At 34.5% G+C, this 20,713-nt stretch overlaps 1 protein-coding gene and 1 long non-coding RNA gene across 4 annotated transcripts in view; one reads left to right on the forward strand and one right to left on the reverse strand.

Annotated features, from left to right (window-relative positions):
• The window catches only part of LOC117121651 (tripartite motif-containing protein 42-like), a 14,370-nt gene extending 8,888 nt beyond the window's left edge, over positions 1-5,482 (forward strand). For all 3 annotated transcript variants that reach the window (XM_033266895.1, XM_033266896.1, XM_033266894.1), the window contains exon 3: positions 555-5,482. In XM_033266895.1, the coding sequence (XP_033122786.1) occupies positions 555-1,967 (1,413 nt within the window). In that variant the 3' untranslated portion in view covers positions 1,968-5,482. The remainder of the gene's footprint in view (positions 1-554) is intronic.
• An 8,069-nt stretch (positions 5,483-13,551) lies between these two features.
• Positions 13,552-20,128, reverse strand: LOC117121735. The gene is made up of 3 exons (XR_004447618.1): positions 18,511-20,128; positions 16,223-16,327; positions 13,552-15,434 (listed from the first exon to the last, which is right to left on the reverse strand). It is a non-coding gene; the product is annotated as an uncharacterized LOC117121735 (long non-coding RNA).
• Between the last annotated feature and the right edge of the window lie 585 nt (positions 20,129-20,713).

Raw genomic sequence — 20,713 nt, forward strand, 5'->3', positions numbered from 1 at the left:
AGGCTACGAGAGGTTACGCGCAGATACGAAGCGATATTTCCTGTCTGTACTGTATGTCAATAAAAATTTGAATCGTACAGCATATTCTTGTGTACTAAACCAGCAGTTCTCAAACTATGGGTCGCAAAACCCAGTTTGGGTCACTAAATAAATTAAAGCATCAAGAGTTCTTTTTTTTTAATTGAATTTTATATCCTGCTAAAACTTGTAAAATATTAGAGGAGATTGGTAAGAGATTGAATTTTAAGTATCATTTAAACATTTTTATTTCAATTTTGTTTATTAGTGAGTTAATGACCAAAAAGTTGAAGAACTGCTGTACTAAACCACAATTTGTGCCAAATAAAAAGTCAATTTTGTACCTTGCACCATGCCCATTCCCACCATTCAAATCTGCACCATCTCAAACTGCACCATGCCAACTTACACTACAAAACTGCATTTCTGTTATTTTTCCACTTCAAAGACTTTCTGAACTGTCTTTTTTTTCCCTTGGCCGATCATGAAAACCCATCTTGAAATGTTACATTAACTGAATCTTCATTTAATTTCAGGTACCTGATAAATTCCAGATGGGCAAACAAAGACTGTCTGGAGAAGTCATCGAATGTTCATTAAAGGAACTCACTGGTGTGGATGAAACCTTTATGATCTGTCAAGTTTGTTCCGAAATTATCAGCGAACCAGTAACACTACCGTGTCTACACACATTCTGTGACAAGTGCTTGATCTTGTGTGTCTGCGATTATGGAAAGGTTTGTCCTCTGTGTAAACAGGATTTTGAGTGCCCAGGTGCAGATCTTGCTCTCCTCCCAAAGAACAGCTTTATACATCATTACCTGACCATTGCTATAGCAGCACAGGAGATCGATACTGCGGCTTGCAAAATCTGTTCACTCATACCAGATGACTACTGTCTCGATTGTAGTGCCTATTTGTGTGAACTTTGCTCAATTGTTTGTCATAAGATGAATGGGAAAGATGGCCACGATGTGATGCGGTTATTAAAATACAAAAAAATGATAGGACAGAAGAGGCCTGAGTGTGTAGATCACGATGACTTAGCGACCAACTTCTGTGATTCATGCAAAGTGTTGGTCTGCAAGAAGTGCCTCAGAGATGGCCATAACCAGCATAGTTTGGAAGATGTTCAGTCTGGAATCACCTACTTCAAAATAACAACAAATGGTCTGGTGAAACGATATCCATATGAAGATAGTCTGTTGTATTGGACAAGAAAGGCAAAGGGCTTACCACTGAAAGGTAAAGAGGACACAAAAAGACTTGAAGCTGCATCGTCCAAACCCCCTGTGCAGAAGTGCTGCAAAAAGACATTGTCATTAGAAGAGATTGAACAGCTTAAAATTAAGCTGGCCAACAATGCTCTGCCATCACGTCTCTCCCCTGATAAAACTGTAAGAATATCAACATTCCAAACAGAAGATATGGACTGGGAAGTCTATGTTCCAGTTGTCCCACCACCACCTCAAAGTGCCTCCAGATTCCAACCTCCAATTGATGACGGTACCAAGATATTGGCAGAACTTCTCAATAAGTCCGTAGTAGACAAACTGGGTGATTCAAAGGATAAAGAACAAGTTGAAACCAGCAAACCACAAGCAATCAAAATGCCCGAGTTCAGCGATTCTCGTGAAAAACGAATAAATAAATTTCACAAATTTATGAAGGCACTTGGGAATGGGGAATTTCCAGGTGTGGAGTCATCAGATGAGGAAATGGATCAAGACACAAGCTCGGATAAAATGTATGATGAGAATGAATGCAAACCGGAAAGTGACTGGAGTAAAAAGAAGTTGAGGTTATATGATTACCCATGGAGGAAAAACAGTACTGCACCTTTTGATAAATCCATCAAGCACTACCCATACTGCAAAGATGATTACGCAAAACCACCAAAACTTTCAAAACTAAATTCCAGTGACATCAATTTCGATGATGTAGACTAGAAAAACAAATGAAAGGTGTAAAATTATTTCAGAATGTACTGGTGTTAGAATTAGTAGTAAAGTTGAAGATGATTTAATTGAATCCAATATAATTTTTTTAATTATTCACTTCTGAGGCGAATTATATCAAGGTATAATATTTGTGTACTGTACAGTAACCAAGCACATATGGGAATTTGGATGCAATTTTATAAAATAAATTCAAGACATGAAGAAAAATTTTAAATTAACATTAATTGTAAACAGTATTTTGAATATAATTCAACATTATAATTGATAATTTTTTTTTAAATATTTACATTTTAAAGATAATAGTCAATAGTTGGCACTTGTATGTCAATTTATTTTAGTTGATATTTCAACATGGGTAATTAGGGAGCTTTTTGATTTGAGATAACAGTACAGTGGCGGATACAGGAATTTAAACTACTGTACAGTAGAGGAGGCCTGGGGAGGAACATTCACATGTAGAGGGTGTACACCACTTCATGGCCACATTAGTTGGGGCTGAGGTAAGAAAATTTATGATTATAGTACTTTAGTCTAGATGGCCAGAAATGGCATTCTCAGACTTTTGGAAAATAAAACTTTCTTTTATTCTCACTTTTTTATAACTTTGAAAAATTTAAGGTGGAGGGAGGGACTTTTTTTTTGTCCATTTTTTTATGAGTTTAAAAAATTGAATCTGCCATTGCAGTAAACCATTATGATATTTGATGCTGCAGCTTCTTGTTCTTTAATTCTACACAACTATGGTTGGTCTTGTCTGAATTCTGTTTGTTTTAGGATGCCATTGTTGCCCAATCAAAAGCTCCCTAATAGACCTATCTGCTGACCCTAATTTGTAACGTGCAAAAATAGCATGGTACCATCTTTATTTTAGTGTTTATATACTTTACTTCAATAGATATACAGTACCAGGAGATTATATATCAAATTGATTGTTTTCCATTGTAAAATGTATGCTTGCTTGTATAGAATAGAAGTACTGCAATGTAAAGGTGAATTTATAATGTGAGATTTGGAATGTTAACAAATGCAATTTAAGCAAACCTTTGGGAATGTTACTACTTTTTTTGTAATGTTAATTTTATACAAGCTCTTTGTAAATTATCATTAATTGGAAAAACACTCAACACCGTAAACAACACTATAGATACCTGTGCTTATTCAAAATTACGTATGGAGAACTAGCAATATTTTTGGATATAAATAATATGTAGAAACCTTTTTTCTTTTCCCCAAGTTATTTTTGAATTGGTTAAAATATATTTAATATTTTAAATACTTAAACTCTTTCATCCTCAAACAAATTGAACACTTGAATTATAAAATAAAACTCTAAGTATAAATAATATGTAGGAACCAATTTCAAAACCCAAGGAAATAAACATCACTGTTAAAAAATAATTAGATTATTCTTGGGATAAATGTACTGGTATATCTAAATTTCATACAGTACTGATTAAAATTGTATTGAAAATACATTGAACCTTTTTTCTTTTCCCCAAGTTATTTTTGTATTGGTTAAAATATATTTAATACAGTATTTTAAATACTTAAACTCTTTCATCCTCAAACAAATTGAACACTTGAATTATAAAATAAAACTCTAAGTATAAATAATATGTATGAACCAATTTCAAAACCCAAAGAAATAAAACATCACTGTTAAAAAATAATTAGATTATTCTTGGGATAAATGTAAGTCTGATACAGTATATCTAAATTTCATACAGTACTGATTAAAATTGTATTAAAAATATATATATATATAACTTTTTTTCTTTTCCCCAAGTTATTTTTAAATTGGTTAAATCCAAATCCAGACACAAAAAAAAAACAAATTGAAAATAGTATTTAAACTAAATAATGTAAAAAGTTGCTTCTCTTGTATATTTCATGTTTAGCATTTAAATAAAAATTAGAACAAAAACACATACTGTTTTCACCAATTCATAACAAAGGTTGAAATAATAACATGTTTATATTATTTGCATTCCCTTAATTTCTGGCAGCATGAATTTATGAATTCTTATATAGACATATGATTACTTTGGTATAGTGATACACCTCCATTGGTGATAATGATAAATGTTTGAGAAAAATTTATGTCCCTATCGGGTTTCGAACCCAGGGCCTTCCGATTACCATTCCGATACTGCACCAACTGAGCTATGAGTCCAAGTGGTGTACAGACTTGGATTTTCCCATTAGGACACCTTTAATCTCAAGGTATTGCTTAATACGCAATGAATTATAAAAATCACATGATAGTAACTTTGGTATGGAGATACACCTGCCCTCCACTCCAAAATAGACATGTTAAGCTGTAAATAATTTTGAGAATAATTGATAAAAGGTAAATTTAATTTTTGTTATATATTATGTTTATAGTATCATTCTCTGTTTGAATGACTTTAAATTGAGTTTAATAGGGAATCATGTTATGATGAGACCAGGCTTGTACATTAGTCCTCTTGCAGCCTGACAGTGTTCATAGTACAGCAGTTAGTAGTATGGTTTGCCTTGCTGTGAAAATGTTCTAACAAAACAATACACAATTTACAACTCATTTACAAGTGTTCATTGCTTTTAGCATAAGTTAATCTGAGTAATGAATATACAGTTTACTCAATGAAAAATGTACAGGCATTGGTGGCTCTACGATTAATATATGTAGTCATATTTTTGTAGCATGTAGTACAAACCACTAATAAAGACCAATTTTAAAAGTTAGTTTCAACAAATAATAAAGATGGCAGAGAAAATGTCAAACGACCATGAATAAATACTGAACAAACCCTAGTTAGAACCATAAAACAGGATAATAATATGGGTAGGCTCCCCTTAGGCATGACACAGTCTTTGTAAGGGGTGGAGTCCACTTGATAAAGTAAATGAGCATATAAACAATAGCACCTTTATATAAGAAATGTAAAGTGGGCATAAATTACCATAGTAGTAGTAATTAGCATCTTTGCACCTATTGTATTAGAAATCAAATACCGTACTGTACAGTATTATGAGAGTTACTTTATTGTTAATTTATGTAAGGGCACATAGAAAAAAATTGTTAGTTTTTCTTTTTTCTTTAAAAAACAATAAAATTAAACCAGTGATAATCTAATAACTTTTTCTATGTGTCCTAAAATACAATTATATATAATTTGATTGATACACAGTTAAAACAACCAAAACTTAAAACTCGTTGTCAGAAATTATTAGCAGTGGTTATCACACTGGCTGGTTGTGGACAGAATATGAGAGATAGCTGGTACCGGTTTACTGGGTAGCTCAGACATGAAGAGACCCTTAAGGGAGCAGCAAGTTATTGTATATGCTAGCCCACACTTTGAGCGCTTTGAGAGATCGGTATAAGCGCTATATAAAATCGACCTGCATTACATTACAGTAAACGTCTGTTTTACGAACGACTTGTTAAATCGATGACGTCATCACCAATAATACAGTAGTCCAATTTTTTAAAATAATAAAGCATTATTCTACAGAAACGTGTGTTGTTTTGTTTTTAAATGTTAAGGATTTAAAGTACTATACTATCATTTTCTCTAGTTTCCATCAGTAAGCAGACTTGTCCTCATTCTCCACGATGAACAACCACTATAGCCACGCGACCGCCCATTTCGAAGGATGTGCCGACAGTAAAGCTGGGAGGACAACCAGAAAAATTCATTAGGGCCACTTAATGTTGTTGTATATTGCTGTATTCGTCAAGCATTCAGTGGCGTAAATAGGACCCCCCCCCCCACAAAAAAAGTCGCGCTCTAATCAGGGAGCAGTTAAATTGTTCCCTGCTCAAATCACCTTATTTGCGAGTTCACGCACTCCCCTTAACCTATCATCATATATAATAATTTGAATATTTATAAAGCGCTCTTACTCAGATGGTCTATTATAGAGAAGAGATAATTGAAAAAGGTGAGTTTTGAGAGCAGTTTTGAACTGTTTCAAGGTTGGAGAATGACGAACTTCACAAGGTAGTTCGTTAAATTTTATTACGTTATTAAAATGATAAGTTACTGGATATAAATTAATAATTATGGAAAATTCTAGCTTACCAAAAATATGTTATCAAAGGCAAAGATTGTGGACTGAAAACGGAACCGACTGTTGGGCATTTGGAATAAAATCGATTTTAAATATGTTTGGATTTGGGTATACTGTATGTGCGACTCGCCTGTAAATGAGAATTTCTTAGCAATTTTTTCAGAGAGAGTTCGTGACATTGCACTGCAAACAGGAAATAAAATAATAAAAAATAACACAAGATTAACATTTTATAGCTCACTAAACATACCAAATTCCCTTAAATATATTTTTCATTTAAATTTTAAACTAAGAAAAACAGTTTCAAGAATCCTTCTGTCAAACCATAATTTAATAATAGAAAGAGGTCGTCATATGAATATTACTAGAGAAAATAGAATATGTTTATTTTGTGATAATTGTGTTACAGAAGACGAAACCCATTTTCTGTTTGTGTGTCCTTTTTATAGAGGCCTGAGAAAGAAATACATTATTAACTTAAACTTATTTCACTCGGTGATATTTTTGTAAATTATGATTTTCATAAAATACCGTACATCGTCTGTCAATTTATTTAAAGAAAGCATTTAAATAAAAAGAATATTTTGTATGTCCGAATATGGTATAAACATATGATTTGTAAAATGGTCCAGAGGCCATTACTTACGAAATATAAAGAAATAAAATGATGTTCCATAAGGATGGTGCAGCAGCATAGAAAGCCTTGTGAGAAGTGGAATTAGCCAGATTTGTTTTGGCACTTTGAGTATAAACTGATCATCAGACAACGACTATTCTCATAAATAGAAATAATGTCTTGGAGATAAGACGGAGCTAAGGCATGTAGACATTTAAAGGTAATGAGAAGAATTTTGAATTTGAGACGGTCAGAAACAGTAATATTAATAATTTATTGAACTTACACTTTTGTTACAGTGGCACTCGTCAAGACCAACATAATTACAAAAAAGAAGTTGCATTAAAATTAATACAAAAAGCAAAAGCACAAAATTTGAAAGCCCCTTATCATAACTTAATAATAAAAAAATTTAAAAAAAATTAAAAATCCATAAATACAAAGCAGATACAGCAATACAGACTTACTTTTCTGTACAATACAGTACTATAGACCTAAACTTACACACACACAGGTAAACACAATCCAAAGAGAAATATTGAGAAGAAACATGAGCTGACAGTAGTGTCAGTCTGTTGTCAAAGATGATGCCAAGATTTCTTACGTTTTGAGATGGTCTAATTGAAATATTATTACCAAGATCAACGTTAGACCATTTACTCAAATGAGCACAACTTGCCGCAATGAAGAACTCTGTCTTGTCATTTTTAAGGCACAGCATATCAGAGGACATCCAATAGTGAACACCCTGAACATAGTTTGAGAGACTAGAGCAGCATGTTATCATGAATCATTCCACGACAGGGGCTAGAATGAACCATAGAATGGGTTCTTTAAAATGCCCACGAGCCAGAACTGTACTCGTCTCTTGCTACAGCTATGTTGAACACAAAATTACATTGAAATGCGTGAACAATTATTTCCCTCGACCTATAACTTTACGCAAGGTAGACAAACTAAAAATGTACTAACCTGCGCATGGCTTGGTTCTTTAACCCAATGGTAAGAGCAACATCACCCTCGTTAATACCACTGTAGCCAATTTTCTTTAGTATTTGTTTTTTATATATCCTTTTTAATGATTAAAAAATATATATATTTTGTAATTCCAACATCAGGAAAAATCTAGTCTTTTATCTCGTGTTATCTTCTTTTCTTTCATTACTTTTTTAAATTCGTTCCTTTTCTTGCCTTTCGTAGAAAAGGAAAGAGAAATATAGGCCTATTTAGTACCTTTCTTCCATCTCCTGTTTTCTTGTATATCCATTTGTTTCCTTTTCTTTCATTCCTCTTTCCTATTTGTTTCTTTCTTTTCCTTTTATAGTACCGAACTTTAATTTATTCAATTGGATTAGTTTTTGATGCTCAATAGCGGCTGTTTGTGGTGATTGATGAAGTAGATCGTTCTATGTGTTTATGTCGCTGGTGGAAAGACGCTATAGGTTTTAACTTACCAGGTCTTGAAACGTGCAAATTTAATAGGATGTCATTAGTGCTGTCTTGTCCATCTGATTCGTTCATAGTGGAGCTAGGCATATGTGAGGTCCGTCAGATCTTTATCCAATGGTATATTTCCTAAGTCCTTCAAAGTTGCTTCCATCTAACCATTCATTAAAAAACCTAAATTGAATTGAAATGACTTTTTATTTCAAACTACCGACCCATTTCTAATTTATCTTTTCTTCGTGGAAAATTGTGTTGCTTCTCAGTTTTCTAATTTCCTTATTAATAATAATCTCTCTGAAACCTATAAAATCATATAAAACTGGTCACACCACATCGACTGCCTGCCCTTACAACAAGCTGGTTAATTTCATTTATGTTCGTTGATGACAATGAGGCTGTAGTCTTGGTCCTCTTAAGCCGGTTTTCTACTAGGCGAATTTATTCGCGCGAATCGAAAGCGTCGGTTCATACACATGCGCATTCACTTTCCTATCGGAGTTTTTGCGAAGGGAAAAAATGTGCAACCAATCAGAGCTTTAGAAGCGAACCAACGCTTTGATTCACGCGAATAAATTCGCCTAGTGGAAAACCAGCTTTAGATTTATCTGCAGCTTTCGATACTATTGATCATTCAGTTCTTAATCGATTATCGAATCACTTTGGTTTTTCTGGCAATGTGCTTAAATGGTTCTCCTCTTATTTTTTTCCCGATCACAACATGTTACTGTTCACAGCTTATCTTCTGCCACTGCTGCTTTGAACTGTGGCCACAAGGCTCTGTCCTTGGTCCACTTCAATTTTCAATGTATATTTCCCCAGTTGCCAATATTATACGTTCTAATCAAGTTCAGGTCCATATGTACGCCGACGATATTCAGATTTATGTTCCCTTTAACCCATTAATTGAATCTCAATCCGCCTTTTGCAAATTTTAGAAATATATAGGCCTATCTCTGAAATTAAGGTAATATCTGTACCTTAATTTTGACCAACACATTAATTCTATTTGCAAATCAGCCAATTAGTATCTTCGTAATATTCGCAAAATTCAAAAATTCCTTTGCCCCAAATCCACTGAACTTGTTCAAGCTTTTATTTCTTGTAAACTTGATTATTGCAATTCTGTCCTTTTTTGTTCGCTCTCTTCTTCTCTCTACGGTTGCAAAAAATGCAAATGTTTGCGGCCCGACTTTGTACTCTACACCACCATATTCGCCGCGTGTAAAGGCACTACATTGGCTACCGGTCAGTCAACTTTTCTTTAAGATCCTTATTTTAACATTTATTTTAATTATTATTATTATCATCATTATTATTATCATCATCATCATCATCATCATCATCATTATTATTATTATTATTATTATCATTATTATTATTATTATTGATAGTGAAAATGTTACCTTTCAGAGTCTTCATTTGTCTGAGTCCGAGCTTTCGCTGTTGTCACAACAGCATCATTCAGGGCATGGGCGTCGATCGGTGGGGGACAGGGGTCGCGTCCCCCCTTTGAAAAGTGGGGGGGACATCATATCGATTGTCCCCCCCCCCCCCACATTTCACCAATCTTATAATTAAAACCCCACTTTTAAAAGCGAATGGAAAGAATAACATACGCATGACTCATGAATTTTGTCTGTTCACTTTTCTAAGTGCGGTACGTATTTTCCGGACCAAAAACCGAGTAAAAACGCCATTGTTTAAACATTTCGTAACCATCTCAGAAACCCACTAGATCGATTTTATGGATGCAACGACTATCAGAGGCTAAATGTATTATGAAAACAATGTACTGAACGTTGTTAAAATTGGAAGCATGTATCCTTATATCCAATAGCCAATATTTTTACAATCTCAAAAGTGCACAATTTCTACTATAAACGATTTATTCTTTTTGTATATTATTATGACCCGTACGTTTATACTAGTGTTTAATATTATCTACATACATAGGATTACTGTTTTTTTTTTTCTAATTTCAGCCTTTAACACGGATATGTCTACCTATTTCGATTAAGTGATAAGCCTACCAAAAGTTTACAAACTCCAGTGTTACGTTGACGCAGTCTCGCAATGGGTTGACGCAGTCTCGCAATGACGCTATAATAATCAGTGGCAGATTCAAGTGGGGCCGAGCCGACCCTAATTTTTTCAAAATTATTTTTTAAAAATGGAAAAAAAAAAAAAAAAATTATAATTAGAATTTAGGTCTGAGAGTGCCATTTCCGGCAATCTAGAGGTGTTATAATCATAAATTTTCTTTCCTCAGCCCCAAACATGGTGGGCTGAGGTGGTAGTCCAGCTACACTCTCCATCTGTAAAAGTCCCTCTCTGGGCCCAGCTCTATTTCAAATTACTGTACTGGATCCGCCACTGGATATTTTGAAAATTTCGTATGGAAATAGATGTTAGTTGCATTGCTTAAAATAAATTAAAAGGCTATATGCGCCAAAGCTTCCGGGGCTTAGCCCCCTATCCCCAACCATTGCTTGGGCCTACGGCCCAAGGCTTTTTTTTTTATCTCGCCCCCCCCCCCCCCCCCACTTTCAACCTCGGATCGACGCCCTTGATTCAGGGAACTACCTTACTGGTTCTGTGACCGTTCTATGGTTAAACAGTCACGTAGCAGCAGGTCACTGAAGATGGCTAGTAGGTCATATCCTGTGTCCCTGTTCAGGGTGGGCTTCTGGGTGTGAATCTCAATGCTTTCCCTTATTTTTCTTTTCAAGTATTGTCCCTCAAGGCACACTACTTCAATATTTTCCATTTGTATGACGTGTTTTGTTGATTTGATGTGTTCTCCAACTGTTGTGATTAATCCAGATTGTCTTGTGTGTTCTTTGTATCTTGTGCCAATTGCTCTTGTTGTCTCATCAACGTACGTGGCGGGGCATTCGGGGCAACAGATTTTATAAATTGCTCCATCTTTAAGGTGTACTAAAAAGATCTGATGGTATTAGATGGTTTGTGGTATGATAGTACACCGTGTTCTTTGTGTATATTTGTGAGTTTTCTGATAAGCCTCTGATGTAAGGTATAGGTACTACACAGATTAGAGTACTTATGCCTTACATCAGAGGCTTATTATTATTATTATTATTATTATTATTATTATTATTATTATTATTATTATTATTATTATTATTATTGTTGTTGTTGTTGTCGTTATTATTATTATTATTATTATTATTATTATTATTATTATTATATACTGTCTGTTATTTGTCTTCTCTGTTGTATAGTGTTTCCCATTTTAGGTCTTTGAATTTGTTTTTGTATCTCCTGCTCAATTTGGTAGCCCAAAACATAAATTATGGAAGAAAAACAAATGATAATTGCATAAAAACACACACCTCAATAGGAAAAATTGTGTACATGGGTAGATGTAACTGGGTGTGATCTAACCCCCCTCACCCGCCACTGGCATGGAAGATTCGACATTTATTTAGATTTAGTTCTATAACTGTCTAGTTTATGAAACTTGTCTTATGATCTCTGGCCAGGTACTGATAACTACTTTAATTTGACGTAAAACAGAAAACTCCGAGTACTTGATCAAATCACCATGGCAACGAAAAACATTTTGGTGGCGGGACGGAATGAACAAATTAGATAAAAGTGAGATAACAGGTTATCTTCATAATTAATTCAAACTTTAAACTTGTACTGTAAATTTAACTACATACTTTTGAGTAGCAACTAATGCTTTATCCCCATAGGAAATATTAATAAATTCAAATGTTTCGTTCAGCAGAATAAAATAATATTAAATAAAACAGTCAGGGAAGCGGGACGGAAAGTGGCGGGACGGAAATTTTTAAAATTACCCCAAATTCGATGCTTTCCTTAAAACAATTAAAGTTTATCTGTAAAATTTAAAAGAATATTAACATTGCTGATGCCTACATTCATGCCATATGTTTATGGACCATTTTAAGAAGGTAAAGACATGAAAGGTTTGGAAAAATACACTGATGGGTCTAGTCATTATTATAAGTATAGAACATTATTTACTGTAAGCTTGTCTTCAAGATATCATTCATACCCCCTGCACATTTTTGGCATAAATTTTATAGTACTAAAGGGCTCTATAATGATGGCATCACAACAACAGTTAGGGAATCACATTAATAGTTATACATTATTTAAGATAATGTAGCTTTCATTGTTCTTATGGTGGCGGGACGGAATTCCAAAAGGTGGCGGGACGGAATTAAATAATTATTTTGGTTTAAAATTGTTTAAAATTTTCCATAACATTTTTTAAGCCAAAATCATAAAATTACACTTTTGAAATCATAATATTGCTGAAAATTATAGAAATGGAATCGATGCAAACACTTTTAAAAACAAATTATACTTCATAAGGGTGGTGGGACGGAATTTTAAAAAGTGGCGGGACGGAAATATTAAAATGGGTTTAAAGCTGAATCATAAATCACACATATAAAATCACATAATAGCAAAATGTGATGAAAATCAGATCATAATAAAGTGTCTAAAAATAATTAAATTTATTTCAACTGGTGGCGCGACAGAATTTGACCAATAAAAACGATTCAATATTAATAATTAAGAAATGCGTCTAAAACATTTTTTTACCTCAATTTGTACAATTGATTGCTAACTAAAAAACAAACCAAATTTAAAATCTTAAAAATTATTCTGACTGAAAATATTAGCAAATAGGCCTATTGGGATTTCCGTCCGCCACTTGTACTATGTACTTTCTTAAATTTGGTCACATGATACTCAAAGAATTGCCATATTATCACGAAAAAATAACAGCTTTAATGCCCAGATAATTGTTCTTTTAAGTGATACAATTATTTTTATAAATTTTAAAAGTGAACATTTGGTTTTTAGGGTTGATATGTTTAGTAAATATTTAAATTATCTGTTTAGTATTATTATAATTTTTTTAAATGTTATAATGCTACTAGGAAAATGTCTCGAGTAAGTAAAAGTAGGCCTACTCGAGTAAATGCCTGACCAGTGAAAACTCTTTTAAGGGAAGCTGGTGTAAATTTCGTCGGATAAATCATAATGATGTATTCGTGTTAGTGAATAATGCAATCATCTTAAAAGGAAACAGTCGTATTTGTGAGTGCAGATCATCACCCGTCGTTGGTAGATGACGAGCATGAGGGGCCCTAGTTTAATGGCAACACCTGAAGAAACATGTATCAGGTCTGAACCTCCTCCTCCTAAAACTACTTTTTGTGTTCTTGATGATACTTAACCAATTGTGAGTTTTCGTTAAATACGGTACCAATTAGTAGAATACGCTCATAAGAACTTTTCTAAGAATTAATATTGCTAAGGTCTGTTTCACGTGATCTTCTTTTCCTGAAACCGTGTTGGGCGTCTGATATGATATTATTATCATTCGGCCCTTGTAAACTTGTAGACATTGGAAGGAAATACCAATAACAAACAAACAACTGTGCTTGCAAGCTACATTTATTACACAACGACATGTTCTAACATTGCCTTTACCACAATGTACACTGAACAGTCGGAACGAGCAATAAACCCAAGCATTCAGCGTAGCATTGATATAGTCGATCTGCATAAAGTATGCAGATCGGCTTCTTCTTGTATAGCGAATCAGCTTTATCGTTAGCTTCTGTTTCCTCTTACAAAATAAGGGGCTACTACGATTTTCTAACAAGCCTTGCACATCACCTCAAAGTACAGTGAACAATATGTCTATTTGTAAAAATACAGTAGTAGTAATACTCCTTAACATATCCCTTCTTGGTATAATGCCGATTTAGTTTTCTATTACTTGCCTTAAGATATATTCACAAAATATTGTATTTATGTGCGCGCCTCCAATCATTAGACTGTGTGTATGGTTATCTGCAAAATAATCACCTAAAGTTTCACTCTTCCTTTGGATTCGGCTAAACAATTTAGACTGAAATCATAATCAGACTTCAATCATAATTAGACCCCATTTCCTGGTAGCAGGTCAAAACGGCAATAAACCAAAACGGCAATAACCAAAACGGGAAATGAGCCAAAACGGCAATCATTAGCAGGCCTACCAAAACGGCAACAGAACGAAACAGCAATGACAAGTACCAAAACGGCAATAGACATTGAACAAATCGAATCATCTTGAGATATATGGCCCGATCGTATGCAGGAATTGAATATTGCTATGGGCAGGGCCGGATTAAAAGGTTGTGGGGCCTGGGGCTGTAATTGCCTGGGCTTAAAAATTCTCTGTGGCATAAAGCATAAAACCAAATTTTCTGTGATTTTCCTGGGGTTCGGGGGGGCCTACCGTACTTTTCAACATTGGGGACTGTGGGCACCGAACTGGCGCCCCAATAATCCCTATGTTAATCTGGCTCTGGTCATGGACTCTTTTCTCGCTTTTAATGTTAAATCGCGTTTTTTATTTTTTTATTTTTTTTTACACATTCATGACAAATTGTTTAGATGCCTCATTTTGTTTGTATTAAAGTTTTATTAATTTGAATGTATTCTGCTTTTATATTGTGTTTTCTCCCAATCTTCATCATCGTCATCGTTATCGTCATTTAAAAAAAAAAAAAAAAACATTTCAATGTTTACTGCTTATAATATTGTTTCCCCCAATCTTTTTATTACCGGTATTGAATTTCACAATGGTAGGTTAATCTTATTTGAGTTGTAATGTTTTTATATTAGTTTCGTTTTGGTTTATTGCTGATTTGGTTTATTGCCGATTTGACTTATTGCCGTTTTGATCTATTGCCATTTTGGTAAAAAATTGTTGCCGTTTTCGTTTATTGCCGTTTTGACTAGAAAGCGTAATAAAACGAACGACGTTATGCAAAACAAGTTCTTCTAGATCATTTATAATATTAATCGATAAAAACATTGATCAAAATCAGCAAGAAACATATTTTCGAAGAAATGATACCATAATAAGAGTGGCATATAGTTACGCATTTTTAAAATATTATTTCAATAAAATGTGATATTGTTTGATCATTGACAATACACTTGTTGATTCTTACAACCTTAAGCCCTACTCAAAAGACTAGCCTAATAAATTTATCCTAAACTATTACTACTACTACTACTCTACTTTACAGACATACACACTATTACGTAGACGTTACATAGGCCTACTATTGCTTCATGACGAAGAAACTGAGAAGCATAACTGTGACTATGGTGAAGACATTGATGCTAGCGATACCAGCCGAGGTTGCAGTTATCTTTATCATCGCAGCATGTAATGCAGTTGTCCTGATTGTCTGCGTCGCACCGTTGTGATTCAGTAGTTTCTTTCAGGAATTCGGCCACTGAAGTGCAACAGGCCCGGTATTTTTCTGCAAAAAATGGAAAATAACCACATAAACAATATAAGCATTGTTACTGTATTTGTTATTAGACCTACACTGTATTATAAATATTACATAAATAAACTACAAATAATCCCGGATTTAAGATTATCCGGATAATCTCCACCTTCCCAGAACGAGTACAGAACCTCACCGGGGCGGATCCAGTGAGTGTGGGGAACGGGGGACACGTTCCCCACTCCCCCACCCCCGTTCGCCACTAAATTTTTAAAATGTCAATACATATTGCTTATCTATTCTAAAACTGTTGTCTCTCCCTTGAAAAATTCTGGATCCGCCTCTTTCCTCATAAACAAAACAAAAATGAGCAAGAAGAGAGTTTACGAGAGCCACTGAGAGAAAAGAATCTGAATCCACCCAAATTAGATCTTCAGTCGCAGAACATGCTACATGCAAGAAAGGCTGTACATTTTCTATAATGAATAAAAGTTTGAATACCGGTACATTTTATCATCATTTTTATCAGTATAATCATTATTCTTTCGAGAGTTGTTTTGCGTCAGAAAACTCGATTGAAATGATGTTTTATACACAGCCTGACCTGTTTACACCCAGTACGTCCCAAATTACAGTACTTGTTAAAAAATATCGCAACTGAATCAGGGGGGTATGAAAACCACGATATGCAGATAATATTTTTTTGGCTAAAACGACATTCCTATTGAGTTTTTGGATTATGTCATGACTTTAAACAATCAACCAAAAATCAAAAGGCTACCATAGTTGACCCACTGCCGATGTTGGCACTGACTTACTTCCATTATCCACTATGAGTGAACATGCGTCATTTCCAATACCGCAATTCTCGCTGTTCTCCGGTTTTTCGCAATTCGCACACACGTAGCAATCAATAGCGTTAGCTGAAATAAAATTTAATGAAATGGTCATGAAGAGGTCATTAATAATCGTATTTCTTTATCTGCTTTTGTATCAAACAGGATGAAAGCCAATTCTAGATATGGAGTAACTTTTATTATTTTTATTTGTAAGTTATTAGGCCTACATGCGTGCTTCATGTGTAAATGCTTTTAATTGGTAATTTATTTTTGTATCAGCCTATTATAAAATATTTTAAATGTTTTGTTTATAGGCTTTGCCTATTAAAATACACTAGATGCAAAATTTAAAACAAAAACAAGAAGCTGTAAAATGCATTGTCCCTCATACCTGAAGATTTTTTTCCAAAATGCATTGCAGTTTAAAACTGAATTACAACAAATGGTTAAAATTTACATCTAAAAAATTACAAATAGGCCTATAAAAAATTGCCAAAAACGTAAAAAAAAAGAAGAAGAAATTCAACCAGATCAAGAAAAAAATAAGCAATAAATGCAACGAATATACAGTAGAACCCCTCCTTTGGGACATCTATATTAGGGAGACACTTTTCCGTGAAACGAGCGGCAATATATATTTTAACACTACAGCCAACCCCTATTAAGGGGACACTTTCTTAGTGTGCCAAATGGTCAGATAACCCCCATTAAGGGGACACTTTTAATTTTTTTTTTCTTTGTATCACGACAACTATAGCAGTCTTAAAATAAGAAAAAATCATTCACACCTTTTAAGCAAAAAACCGAAATGTTTTCCCCTGAATCCTTAGAGTGAACATCGGTATATGCCTCTGCAAGTTAATTCGTATCAACCAATCCCGTCAATTTTTACCCTTAGCATGGGGATTTCTTTTTTCTTTTTTTGTGTGTGTGTGTACTTTCACATAGGATTCTAATTCATGCCGATAAAGAATGTATGCCACTGTTGTTTGAAGACATACCAAAAACCCATATTAAAGGGACAATTTTTTGGTTAGTGTCCTATTCAGGGGACACCCATATTAAGAGGACACTTTTTTGGTCCCGAAGATGGGGAGGTTGGGGGGGGGGGGGGGGGTTCAAACAGAATTAAAAAGAAAAGGAATTTACAAATTTGGATTTACAAAAACATCGAAATAACAATACTCCAGAGAATATACCAATAACATGAGTTGCATTAAAATATGATAACTACATACAACACAAGAAACAAAGTAATGCATCTAAAAATACGAATGAATGAACCCAGAACACTTACTACAGTAGGCCTATTATTATTATTATTATTATTATTATTATTATTATTATTTTCTTCTTATTGTCAAAACAAGAAGGCAAAATACAATCCATCGGGTAGTTGAACAGGATAACAAAAGCGAACCTAATCATTATTGCGTTAGCTTGAGATCACATGTATAAAATTATTTATATTATCATCATTATTACTATTATCATCGCCATCACCGCAGCAATTGTCACCGCCACTGTCACCGTCATCATCATCACCTCCGCCAGGGGATATGTTTTCTGTCGTGTAAGTTTGTGTTTGTGTTTGTGTACACACAAACTTTCGAATATTTACAATCAGCTTTTCAGTTCTGAAAATACTGACAGAGGGCGGCCCACAAACTAGTCATTGTCATTGTATGATGAAAACCCGTTAATAACGGATCGAAATGTTACAAACATTACTTCTATTCCATGGTTTACTTACAAGAAAAAAATGCTCACGTCCATAATTATAACCAGACACCAGATGGAACTATTTAGCTTATCCAAAATATAAGTCAACAACTTTAAAAGTATATAGTGACGAATAAGGAATGTCTACATCTATCAGTATAATCCAGTTTTATTTTATTCTCTGTCGTGCATTTATTTCTTTATCGTGCATTATAAACAAAATTGTTGGTTCGCAATTGTTATTTATTTAAAAAGCTTTTCTTCCTTAAAGGTCTTTAAAAAATTATGGTAAAAGCAATATTCAATAATTACTCAAGAATATAAACTTGCATGCATCTACAAGGCCTCACATACATAGACTGAATCGCGAGAGCTGCTAAAATGATTAGGACTAACCGACGCCGAGCTTCCGAGACAGAAATATTGTAACTGTAGATGGAGGTCTATAACACCACCTATAATAAAATTGCTTGAACTACATGTATCTGAATACATGCATTTTTAATTCAACAGACTTTAAATTCCTTCAATTGCAATGGCGATACCTGAGCTCACGAAACCCAAAAACAATAACGGTGGCGGTGCAAGCGGTGGCGACAGCCGCAGCACTATTACAACACTAGAATATATAAAAACAGCATTAGACTTGTAAATGAACTTGTTTCTTTATCTACTGTGCTGGCCTCGAGGAAACGGGGCGCCCCCTATCCAGCGTGTTAAACCCTTCAGCAATAAAACACGTCACCAACGTTTCAAGTTGTACGTATGTTTATTATCATGCCAATCAAACGGGTAAAAACTGTAATAACAAAGAAATATAATGAAATAATGACTGATTCTCGAAGTGTACATTTCATCATTTACTATTTAAATATATGATTAATATTGCATGTTGAAATATATGAACTCACAGACTAGTCGACTTCTACAGGCTTGTCTGACATAATACACAGTCCTTAGCAGCTATCCTTGAATTCCATATCCCCTAAGACAAGAAATCCCCATTACACATGTTAAACCTAACTTAAATCAAGGTTTATGCATAAAACAATATAACATAGCAATATGCCACGGCTTCCGTGTACATAGCATATCAGACGATGACTATACATCCATGCCTAGTCAAGCGTAACCATCTCACATGTGATGGAAACTTCAATATACTTTCAGACCTTTCGAACTACAGCGCGGTGATATTACAATCAATTACACCACGTATACTATTAACTGTAATGCTATTGACTGGTATTCATATTTCTACTGGACACATGTTCATTATGATTATACAAGTATATATATTTCCCCAATTACACACAAAACTGAACTAAACTAAGATTAAACAGTGTAATTATCACAGGTCTAGACCTACCGCCTCCCAAAAAACAGTGCCTCGAAAAACAACAGATTTCCGCAAGAATGCGAGATAACATTAAAAAAAATAACCCAATTGGCTACACACGTTGCCGCAAGCAAAATGCTAACAAAATACTAAAAGTAGCTGAATGCGCAACACACTCCTCGCCTGACGTCTTTAACGACCTCATCAAATATACTTTCAACTTCAAGTAACAGTATACTTAAAACAACTAAGAGTTATTCGTTAGGTACTAACAGCACAAGTTCAGATATCGGTCGTGAAATAGCTTTCCTTGTCCCATTCTGTAGAACCTCAACCACTCCCTTCCTTACATAACCATCGCTACCGGTACTGCTTTCTACGTCTTTGATGCGACCAAGCGGCCAGCAATTTCTGGGGCTCTCAAATGTGCTTCACAAGCACCACATCTCCTTCTTTCAAATTACGGTTTGGTTTCTGCCACTTGGATTTAGATTGTAGCAAAGGTAAATAATCTTTGCGCACCTTTGACTAGAAAAGATCGACAAGAAAATGTACTCTTCGCCATTGGCTTCGGAGAAGATCGTTTTGATTAAACGGCCCTTCAGGAGCCATTATTAGTGAAACCTTCATAGTGAGTAGCATATTTGGAGACATATTTAATGGCAACTCTGGTGTGTGGCAATCCGGTAACAATGGTCGAGAATTTATGATTGCAGCGATCTCCGTCATTAAGGTGCTTAGCACTTCTGGGGTCAACTGACTTGGGCTCACGTTTCTTAAAGTGGCATCTAATCCACGCCTGGCAACTCCTATCATGCGCTCCCAAGCGCCCCCATGTGCGATGAATGTGGTGGGTTAAAAACCCTTCGCAATCATGCGCATCATGCTGGTATGCCTGGCCGCGATTTTTTTTCCGTACGAAACATTTACATGAAACTCCACTCGGGCCGTCTCGGCTGAATCGACCCGAAAATCTCATTGCAGAATTCAGGAGGTCAACTTCTGAGAGAACGTCGCTGTCTAATTTTTAAAAATACGTTGATGTTACCATGTTAATACCAATGGGTCGTTTAAAATGACATATAATATTTGATTAAGCTGCACGAGTAATGAAAAGTGTTATTTTAACTTGAGTTACATACTATGACAATTTTAATTTTTTAGTTAGGCCTGGGTTTTGCATAATTACCTAGTTCTACGAGTAGGCCTACTAAAAACGCTTTCTGGGAAAAGCACAAAGAGTAAGGAAAAGCGCGTTTTTCTTCATCTGATCAAATGAAACAGAATGACAGTTATTTTCAAATTAAGAGAAGAACTGAGAATAGGCAGCTCTAAAATACTGGATGCCATAAGACCTGCCAAAATGGCAAAACACCAAATGAATGTAAAAATGAGATAGTTATTAATAT

This window comes from Anneissia japonica, unplaced genomic scaffold (genome assembly GCF_011630105.1).
Source record: "Anneissia japonica isolate Jap-2015-1 unplaced genomic scaffold, ASM1163010v1 scaffold287709_len1912824_cov184, whole genome shotgun sequence".
Lineage (NCBI taxonomy): Eukaryota > Metazoa > Echinodermata > Crinoidea > Comatulida > Comatulidae > Anneissia > Anneissia japonica.